The sequence below is a fragment of the Heteronotia binoei genome, chromosome 13 (assembly GCF_032191835.1).
Source record: "Heteronotia binoei isolate CCM8104 ecotype False Entrance Well chromosome 13, APGP_CSIRO_Hbin_v1, whole genome shotgun sequence".
In the NCBI taxonomy this organism is placed as follows: domain Eukaryota; kingdom Metazoa; phylum Chordata; class Lepidosauria; order Squamata; family Gekkonidae; genus Heteronotia; species Heteronotia binoei.
In genome coordinates this window covers 62,304,868-62,315,320 of record NC_083235.1, presented here as the reverse complement: position 1 = coordinate 62,315,320, position 10,453 = coordinate 62,304,868, and the positions used below count along the sequence as shown (strand labels likewise).

Here is a 10,453-nt window from a genome sequence, read left to right as displayed (position 1 = left end):
CTATTTTATGTCATGTAACTTTTGCTGGTTTTTTAAGGTTTTATTATATTCTATAGTGTCACTGTTGGTTTTAAAGTATACTGTATTCTTGTATTAATGCCAATAAAGGTCTGTGGTATCTACACCTGCACCTTCTGATAGCCTCCAGTCTTCACCACCCCTCATTGTAAAAATTACATATTGCCCCCGCACCTTTATAGCAATTTCTGCTCCTACTACCAACGTTTCAGGTACTTAAGAACGTCCACACACCGCTCCCCCAAGCCTACAACTCTCAAAAGGGGGCGCACAATGAAATGAGCAGTCGCAAACGCCCGGGTTATACAGCAGATTACCTGCTGTGCTAGCGACACGTGGTAAAAAAAGAAGCGACAGACAAGACCCCTCACGGCCTCCGTCTGGGTATCGAATGATGCAACCCCAAATAAAGGTTGCGCCAATTGCTAGTTGACATAGCGCTCGAGTTCCGCCTTCTTCGTATCCGATTGAACGAGATGAGAGCGTGACTGCATCTCCCAGTATTCTGATTGGCTGCGTTAACTCTGTGTCGCTTGGCCAGGCAACACTACGCTGGGCAGGTTTTTTTTTTCCTGCCGAATAAGCCACGTGGGCGGCACCAGGTTTGTGCTCCGGAGAGCATCTTGGTCCTAAGGGGAGGCTGTCGACACGAAAGGGGTGTGCAAAATAAGGAAGGTATCAAATCGGGGGGAAAAGCTGCTGAAGCAAAAAAAGAGGGGTTGGGTCTTTAGCATCCATCTGGGAAGAATGGGAGAGAGAATGGAGAGAGAGAGCAAAAGGGGGCAGGAGAGGGATGGATGACTGAGCGGTGATCACATGGAATCTCCGTGATAACATCGAAATTTAGCAGTGAAACTTTCATTTATTTTCTTACTCTCTTTATCCCCAGTTGTTGAAACCATGAGCGTGGGATTCATCGGTGCTGGACAGCTTGCCTTCTCCCTGGCTAGGGGTTTTACTGCAGCAGGTAGGGAGGGACCAGAGTGTCCAGCAATACGGTTTTGATATTAAATACTGAATGCAAAGTTCATTTTCACTGGGATTTTTGCAGAGGAAAGAGTATTTGTCTAAAAAAAATTTAAAACTTGCACTAGGAGTGAGCAAGATGAGATGAGGATGAATAAAACACTGTTGCTAGTTATGTAGAATGTATTGGTAGTTTACTACCATGTGTGTGTCTTTATGTCTGTCAACTAGTGTGATCTTGGAGTGTGCTGAATGCCACATTATTGAGAAGTGCTGAAAGGAGCTCTTTTCGCTTGTATTTGCTAATTTTCTGCAATAGTCAGATGCAAGCCTTGGGATAATCTTATACTTGGGTTACAGTGTACATATTTGTGCTAAAAGTTGGTGCTAAATTGGTTTGTAATGAAATTCCAGCCATATTGGTATTCTTTATAAATCACCGCCCTCTCCAGAATAACTTGTTCCAGAATGAAGCAAATGCGTTGTTGGCAAAATGCTAATTACTGAGAAGCAAAGGTAGGAAGTGTGCATTGTGTGTGTTTATATTAATCATCATGTACTAAAATGGTCAAGTTGTAGTAACCTTTACCTGCCAACAAGATGTTGGGAAAAGGCCCAAAAAGGGGCTTACAGGGGTTCATTTTTCTCCTTGGGTCCAATTTATCTCCTCATGGAAAGATTCACAAGAAATGAAGCAATACAGCTAAACAAATCTCTGATTACAGATAGCCCACAAACATTGCAAAATACAGTTTGTGTCTTTTCACAGAGAAGTATAAAGATCTTGTGAGATCTTTTTATGAAGTTTTATGGCATGTTCTCCAGGCATTTGCTTATTGTTACGTTTTCCTTTTATAGTGATATAACAATTTTTCAGTTGTAAAGATGGAGGGACACCCCCCCCTCCCTAAATTAGGTTTTTAAGGTGAAGGGTAACACAATCAATGTTTCCACAAACAATCTGGTGTAAAGGATGTGCTGAGAAAGGAAAGTACAGATTAGAGAGGTGATAATACTCAAATAGTTTGGCTGACTGTTGAAAGCTCCAAACCAAAACTGAAGATTTCCTTTCCCCTCCAGGGATCCTGGCTGCTCATAAGATCACAGCAAGCTCACCAGACACTGATCTTCCAACAGTGGCAGGGATGAGGGTAGGTTCTGGATCCTGTAAAATCTAAAATGTCTCTTACCCATCCGTTGGGTACTCGATAAATGTCTTATTATATTTGCACCAGGCACCAGGTGTCTTCATAGTTCACTATCTCTGTTTTGGGGGCTGAAACTCTCACTGAAGTGGGACATGGCTGTTGACAAGGGAAGGAGCTGTGGTTCATTGGTATAGCATCTACTTTGCATATATAAAGTCTAAGGTCCAGTCCCTGACATACTCACTTAAAAGGATGTGATGTAAAAGATCTCTGCCAGTCAGAGAAGGCAGTACTGACCTTGATAGACCAGTAGTATTGTTCTATATAAGGCAGCCTTGAGTATTAGTTCATGCACATTCATTCATCCACCGCATATAGACAGAACAAGAAAAACAGAAACTAGAGCTAAATGCAAATGTATGATTGCAGCACTTTTAGTGTTAATGATGCTTTGGGAGTGAGGTACTGATAGCTTAGAAACAATGGGTGGGGGGAGTTTGTAATCTTTTTTTTCACCTTCAGTTTCCTTTCTTAGCCCAAGTGACTTAGTAACAGTCCTGGAGGATTTCTGTAAGGAGGATGGGGAGGGAGTGCTCAGGAGGAAAATTTTACACACATCCTTCTCCAACCCACATCTTATCAGCAGTTAACTGACTCTTCCCAAAGCAGTTTTTCAAGCTAAAAACTTCTATTGGCTTGTGCCTTGTTCTGTATGCAATGTGTGGGTTGGTCCTAGTTTCTAACTTTGAGGCAGACACTGGGAAGCTGATTGGTGTCACCCAGTAGCTAAATCTTGAGTTGCTGAACTTGTCTGAGGATTTAACCTCTAATCCTGTCTCCTGCGTGTTGTGCCCATTTAATATTTAAAAGAAAAAGCCCTGTGATCTTGATGACCACTGATATGCTGTGTGTTGAGCTTGCCTGGTTTCTGCATATGAACATGAACATATGAAGCTGCCTTATACTGAATCAGACCCTTGGTCCATCAAAGTCAGTATTGTCTTCTCAGACTGGCAGCGGCTCTCCAGGGTCTCAAGCTGAGGCTTTTCATGCCTACTTGCCTGGACCCTTTTTTTGGAGATGCCAGGGATTGAACCTGGGACCTTCTGCTTAACAAGCAGATGCTCTACCACTGAGCCACCGTCCCTCCAGTACCAAGTAAACAGTATTTTACTCAGTTCTTAGCTGAAATCACCTATCTCTGCTGTTTAAACAGAGTTCAAGGAACATTTCACCTGTTTTCAATTGTATATTTGTGTTCCCTCCTTAGAAGATGGGTGTGAATTTCACCATAAGTAACAAAGAGACAGTTAAAAACAGCGATGTCCTATTTTTGGCTGTGAAACCTCCTATTATTCCATTTATTCTGGATGAAATTGGCTCGGACATAGAAGATCGGCACATTGTGGTCTCATGTGCTGCTGGTGTCACTATCAGCTCGATTGAGAAGGTGAGAATCTATAAGGCCTGACAAATCCATTCAAATTAAATTGAGGGTGGGTGGTAGGCAGCCAACAGACTGCCTTTGGGAGTCCAAGGAGAAAGGGTGCTAGCAGTTCTATCTATTTAAATATAGAAAGGAGGGGGCTTGTGTGTTCAGTTGTAGAGCAAAAAGGATATGTGGGAGAGGAGTGCAGAATTTCCCCCCAGACCTAAGTAATGTCCTTTAGTGGAGCTAAGTTGAGAGGAACTGCAGAGGGAAGAGTTCGACAATGCTCACTCTTCAATTCATCTTTCTTCAAAAACCAACCCTCATCCCTCTATCACAGCACCACCAATCACAAATTCTAAAAGTCATTTCATTAGCTTCATTTTTCCAGCCAAGTGGCTGGAATGCCAAATAAGTTTGTAGTAATTCTTGCATGCTGGGAATGGTTTCCTGAAAGTGAAATAGTGCAGAGTCCAAGATTTCAGCTTTACAGAAGGTCTCCATTAAGTTTGAAGTTGTTTGCAGTTATGGCCTTGAAATCGATGGAGTCTATTCTTGGTGCTGGCTGGCTACCCCATTTTGAATGCGGCACCCTCAAGCCCTTTCTGTGCTACTTCTGATATCGTTGATACCAATTTCTTTCCCTAATAGAAATAAAGCTAATTTAGAGAATATATGCTGTATTTGGAAATAGAAGAAGAAGAAGATGATATTGGATTTATATCCCGCCCTTCACTCCGAAGAGTCTCAGAGCGGCTCACAATCTCCTTTACCTTCCTCCCCCACAACAGACACCCTGTGAGGTGCGTGGGGCTGGAGAGGGCTCTCACAGCAGCTGCCCTTTCAAGGACAACCTCTGCCAGAGCTATGGCTGACCCAAGGCCATGCCAGCAGGTGCAAGTGAAGGAGTGGGGAATCAAACCCGGTTCTCCCAGATACGAGTCCACACACTTAACCACTACACCAAACTGGCTCTAGAAATAGCATTTCTAGACATCAGACTTTTCCCCCCTATTGGTTAAAGAAGCATATTTCCCAGTTAAGTTCAAAAGTAGAACTCTCGCATACCACTCCGCAGACAATAGGATTCATTTGTCATGGGATGGTATTGGAAGCATTAAGAGTCATTCATCAGATTTACAGCTTTATCTGCTTGGTTTCTGGCTGTTGCACATAGTCCAGGGGGGAAAACATATCCTCAGAACTGAGCTAGCTGTAAATCCTTAGGGTGTGATCAGATGGGGATTCAGCTACGGAGGCCTCTCAGCTTTGAAAAAGCCACCCCAGGTTGAGGCGTGCCGCAGCAATTAGATGTTCCCGCAGCAGACATGGGCTGCACGCATGCTGAGAGGAGTATTTAAACTGCTCCCGTGCATGCATGCTACACCCTGGCTGTTCAGATGGCCAGGAAACGCGCCATGCATGTGCTTCAGCAGTTTGCTACCGGGAGTTTCTGTGGCTATTTACAATGGTCCCAGCCCATCCTACGATGAAGTAAGGACAGGTGGTACATGGGGGGGGGGGGGCAGATGTGTGTGTGAACACACACATTAAATCTGGGGGTGGGGGGTGGCTGTGGTGGATCAAATCTGCCATGTGATTGCGCCCTTAGTGTTCGTTTGTTCATACTGGTGTCCCAAAGAAAAAGCACTTCAGCTGCTGGCATCTGATCTCCAGCTTCCTGATGAAAATCAGACTAATATTTACTAGGGCTCAGCCCACAAAGACGTCATTGGTGGGGGCAAGCTTTATGTGATGAGAGTCTGAGGATGATTTTGACATGTATTGGGTCTTCCCAGAAAGTGTGTTCACAGGTTGAATATTACAGAAAATTGATATGTGTTGACTTCTCTCTTTCTGTGGCTGTTCCTTGTTTGTGTTAACAAAGCCTCACTGGAGACACTAGACATATGACAGTAAAATCAAACAGGTTGTTGCATAATAGCTGCAGTCAATAAAGGCATACTTTCATGCATCTAAATTTGACTTGATGGAGATTCTACACTGAATAATTGCAGTGCTGGAGAATTGTCTCACCTTGCATTTTCTCTGCCTTTTGGGAGCTTGCTGTGTAAGAGTTCGTTTTAAATGTAAATTGTATGTAAAATGTTAATTTGTTTCCCCCCACTTTTGCATCTCAAGAAACTTTCTGCCTTCTGCCCCACCCCAAAAGTAATCAGATGCATGACCAACACGCCAGTGATTGTACGAGAAGGGGCCACTGTTTACGCTACAGGGACGCACGCCGAAGTGGAAGATGGCAAGCTCTTAGAACAACTCATGGCCAGCGTGGGCTACTGCACTGAGGTGGAAGAAGACCTTATTGATGCCGTCACTGGACTCAGTGGCAGTGGACCCGCTTATGTATGTGCTCTTTCTCTAAGCAGGGGGATTTACTGGTGGAAGTACAGAAACCATGCTAGCAAGGGCTAAATTGTCACAGGAAACGGATCAGACTGCGGTAGTTATGCATTGGGACTTCATAGGTACCCTTTTGGTCTCCAGAATGTCCTCAGAGCTGCTCATCTCCAGGCTGGTTTGTCCATAACAGGTCAACAAGTAAAATTCATTTGCAGCTGGTGCTTGGGAGGCTCTGTTTTAGGCTCTCCTTTAGTACGTTATGACTGTCCTTTGGATGGAAGCAGTCTTTAGGATGAAGCTGCTTATTTTTCAGGCAGATATATGCAGCTATTGTTGGGGGAAATAAGTTTTCTGTTCCTTAGGGTGCCTATCCTTTGGTGTAGTGGTTAAGTGTGCGGACTCTTATCTGGGAGAACCGGGTTTGATTCCCCACTCCTCCACTTGCACCTGCTGGAATGGCCTTGGGTCAGCCATAGCTCTGGCAGAGGTTGTCCTTGAAAGGGCAGCTGCTGTGAGAGCCCTCTCCAGCCCCACCCACCTCACAGGGTGTCTGTTGTGGGGGAGGAAGGGAAAGGAGACTGTGAGCCACTCTAAGACTCTTCGGAGTGGAGGGCGGGATATAAATCCAATATCTTCATCTACCTCACAGGGTATCTGTTGTGGGGGAGGAAGGGAAAGGAGATTGTGAGCCGCTCTGAGGCTCTTTGGAGTGGAGGGCGGGATATAAATCCAATATCTTCATCTTCTTCTTCTATCCTGGCCTAGCAACAGCTTTTCTAATTAATAGTTACCTTTATAGGGAACCTCTCACCTTTTGAGATTCCAGTCTTATTTCCTTGTGATACTACTTTGGTTTCACAGGCATTCACGGCCCTAGATGCCCTGGCAGATGGAGGGGTGAAGATGGGTCTTCCTCGCAGGTTAGCTGTCCGACTGGGAGCTCAAGCCTTGCTGGTCAGTATCTTGTTTGTTTCTTCTTTGACAACCGCAAAGTGAGAGGCGCAGTACTATAAACGGCACACAGGTAAATATAGGACTGTACAGACAATAGAATACAATTGAGAGTATTAACGTACAAGTAGTCTTTAGTGGTGTCCACACATTCGATAGAAGGTAATAAGCATATAAATTAATCACATACAAAATTCCAAGAGAGCAAAAAACCAATTCAGCATACAGTTCCCATTCCAACGCTTCCATGTATTTGTGTATCAGCATCCATATGTTCAAGCATTTAATGACTCCGTTGGTTTGCAAAGCTGAACGTGATCCAAATAACTGGTTCCAGATGAGGACAGGCTTGCTAGCTTGAATAAAGATTCATTTTGCTGAAAGCTTGATCTCATATCATATGCTGAAAACCCAAAGGTTATCAGAATAAACACATTATTGGAAAAAAATCTATTCCAATGATGCTTTGCAATGGGAACTGTATGCTGAATTGGTTTTTTGCTCTCTCTTGCAATTTGTAGAAGATGATGATATTGGATTTATATCCCGCCCTTCACTCCGAAGAGTCTCAGAGTGGCTCACAATCTCCTTTACCTTCCTCCCCCACAACAGACACCCTGTGAGGTAGATGAAGATATTGGATTTATATCCCGCCCTCCACTCTGAAGAGTCTCAGAGCGGCTCACAATCTCCTTTACCTTCCTCCCCCACAACAGACACCCTGTGAGGTGGGTGGGGCTGGAGAGGGCTCTCACAGCAGCTGCCCTTTCAAGGACAGAGTCGCAGAGCTGCTCACAATCTCTCTTACCTTCCTCCCCCACAACAGACACCCTGTGAGGTGGGTGGGGCTGGAGAGGGCCCTCACAGCAGCTGCCCTTTCAAGGACAACCTCTGCCAGAGCTAGGCTGACCCAAGGCCATGCTAGCAGGTGCAAGTGGAGGAGTGGGGAATCAAACCCGGTTCTCCCAGATAAGAGTCCGCACACTTAACCACTACACCAAGCTCATACTCTGCCACAAAATTTGTTAGGCTTTAAGGTGCTTCAGGACTCTGGCTCTTAACTGGTTAAGGAAGTATTGAAGTATTGTATGTGATTTATATGCACATTACCTTTTATTGAAGGTGCGGACATCAGTAAAGACTATTTGTATATGTATTGTCAATTGTATTATATAGTCTGCACAGTTCTATATTTACCTGTGTGCCACTGTTTCTTGTCCAAGGCATGTTCATATATTCTCTTGATCGGCAATATTTGGTTGAAAATGTCCCTCCAGCATATTAATCTGAAATAATCTTCATGTTTTGAAGATCGTGAAAGTTTTCTTCACCTTCAGATTAATTATCTAAATGGCCTTCTCACAGTGTCAAGAGTAGAAGAAAGTATGGCAGGAAGGGCAAGTAAGAGTGTGTGATGTGCAGCAATCCTCCAATCCTTCTTGCACCATTGGATGTCTTTGTCTTTTGTGGCTGGAATTGCCTTGAGTGATTTTCATAAAAAGGCCCTTAACCAGTTAAGTCGAGATGGGTAACCATATTAGTCTGTATCAGCAGAAAAGAGCAAAAGCCCTGAAGCACCTTAAAGACTAACAAAAAATTGATGGAGTATATGAGCTGTTGTGAGTCACTGCTTCCTTCTTCTGATATTCTTCAGGTGTCTGAAGAGGTGAGCAGTGACTCATGAAAGCTCACACTCTGCCACAAAATTTGTTAGGCTTTAAGGTGCTACAGGACTCTGGCTCTTAACTGGTTAAGGAAGTATTGAAGACAGGGTAAGACGATGTTACAATTTCCCATGAGCTTTTTTTTTTTACACTTTCCGAAACTGCAGGGAGCTGCCAAGATGCTCTTGGATTCTGAACAGCATCCTGGACAGCTGAAGGACAACGTGTGCTCTCCAGGGGGCGCTACCATTTACGCTCTGCACTTCTTGGAGAGCGGTGGTTTCCGATCACTTCTCATCAATGCTGTGGAGGCATCTTGCATCAGAACGAGGTACACAAATATATGGAAGCTGAGGAGAAAGCAGCCCAGTTTTGGCTTAGTCTCATTTGCTAACAAGGTGTTTGCTTCAACAGGGAACTGCAATGCATGGCTGACCAGGAGAAGGTCTCCCCAGCTGCCATTAAGAAGACTTTAATGGATAAAGTGAAACTAGAGTCTTCTGCGGTCAACAAAGTCAACCTGTTCAACAAAAAGAATCCTGGCAACAAGAAGTTCTGAGGAGACTGAGCCATCCATGGCCATGCTTTCTTTTGTCTTTCTAGGAAATCTGTAGTTCAAGCCATTTGGGGTGGCCCTGTCCTGGATTCAGGGTTACAGAAAAGTGATTTTAGCTTCCAGGTGAGGTTATCAGAGGCTAGTAGGGACCAGTATTTCTGCAGGTGAGGAGAGGCAACATTTCCCACTATGGGGAGTGACCATGTGCTTCTCTTTGTAATAGTTACTGTAGAGTTGTTCAGCTTTTTTTTATGCTGCCCTTTCTCCAGGAATCTAAGGAGCAATGCGTGTGGTTATGCCTCTTTTTATCTCCCATTTGTTCCCACAGCAAATTTGTGAGGTAGGGTAGAGGGACATTGCCTGGGTAGGTCACCTCAGAAACTTCATGGCTAAATAAGGATGTAAATCTAGATCTCCTGGTCCCATACTGATCCCCTTATCTTTTACACCATGCTCTATTAGGCGGGGGGGGCAAAAACTAGTATTCTTAATTTAAGGAATCAGAGACTGGGGCCTGAGCTGAGACCTGCAAGGATTGGTTGATGCTTGTTGCCTGTCTCTCATCACAGCATGGCTGCTGGCCAGTCTGTAGGTCATTCTGGAGCCTTGTTTATAATCTTTATTGTTCCATACACACTTCCGCTATGCCTAACTTCATCACTTAATATCTGGGATCCAGCCGAATAGTGCCCACTGTGCTGCTCACAACGGTCCAGGAAAAGTTTTGCAGTTTTGCTTTCTACACCTCCCTCCATCTTCTCATCCATGTTGATGAGATACAGAAGCTCTTGTTCAGAAGTGAATGTCCTGTGAGATTACACAACAGGAGTTGGCAGAAATACAGCTCCAGTCTCTCTCTTAGGCTGGCTAGAAGAGTGATCCATTTAAGTTGTTCCAGTTCATGCCAATAAAGATGGATAACTGCTTCATCTCACCTGTGGAACTGATTCAGGTTGGTTTGCAGGGGAATAAAAATAATTAATAGGACAGTAGGGAGTTATAAATGGTGACAGAGCAAATTAATGAGTCAATTGTTAACTATAACCAGTGAGTGCTGCAAAGGTTGTGTGAAATAAAAGAAGCTCAATGTTTCAGCTGTTGAATTTCACATTTTCCTCCAGTATTCTCATTTATTTTTCGTATTTATATCCCCGCCGAAGCAGGCTCAGGGCGGCTAACAACATTAAATATGAACAATGAGACAATAAACCATAGAACAATAAAAACAATTACAATAATATCAGTTAAAATTAAACAATTTGCAATTTAAAATTATTAATACAATTTAAAACAGCAGTTTTGGTGCTAACTTCCACACCATGATGTTGAGCAACTATGTACTTTGGTTGAAGGCCATTCG

General features: G+C 43.9%; 1 protein-coding gene and 1 non-coding gene across 3 annotated transcripts; one reads left to right on the top strand and one right to left on the bottom strand.

The window, feature by feature from the left end:
• The first annotated feature begins 588 nt into the window (after nt 1–588).
• On the top strand, nt 589–10,201 carry PYCR1 (pyrroline-5-carboxylate reductase 1). 2 transcript variants are annotated; one of them, XM_060252869.1, is made up of 8 exons: nt 589–693; nt 908–985; nt 2,065–2,135; nt 3,403–3,582; nt 5,704–5,925; nt 6,784–6,876; nt 8,705–8,868; nt 8,952–10,201. In XM_060252869.1, exons 2-8 carry the CDS (start codon nt 919–921, stop codon nt 9,094–9,096), a joined length of 942 nt encoding a protein of 313 aa, XP_060108852.1. In that variant the 5' UTR covers nt 589–693; nt 908–918; the 3' UTR covers nt 9,097–10,201. The 2 variants fall into 2 exon arrangements, with proteins under 2 accessions (XP_060108852.1, XP_060108853.1); XM_060252870.1 differs by having other exon boundaries at nt 596–620.
• On the bottom strand, nt 3,208–3,274 carry TRNAN-GUU (transfer RNA asparagine (anticodon GUU)). Its single transcript has one exon. It is a non-coding gene; the product is annotated as a tRNA-Asn (tRNA).
• Nucleotides 10,202–10,453: the final 252 nt, after the last annotated feature.

Excerpts from the sequence above, each read along its gene's own strand:
- PYCR1 (XM_060252869.1), top strand. The coding sequence starts at position 919 with ATGAGCGTGGGATTCATCGGTGCTGGACAGCTTGCCTTCTCCCTGGCT. Across the intron at positions 2,136-3,402 it reads CAACAGTGGCAGGGATGAGG|AAGATGGGTGTGAATTTCAC; the intron begins GTAGGTTCTGGA and ends TTCCCTCCTTAG. Across the intron at positions 3,583-5,703 it reads CTATCAGCTCGATTGAGAAG|AAACTTTCTGCCTTCTGCCC; the intron begins GTGAGAATCTAT and ends TTGCATCTCAAG.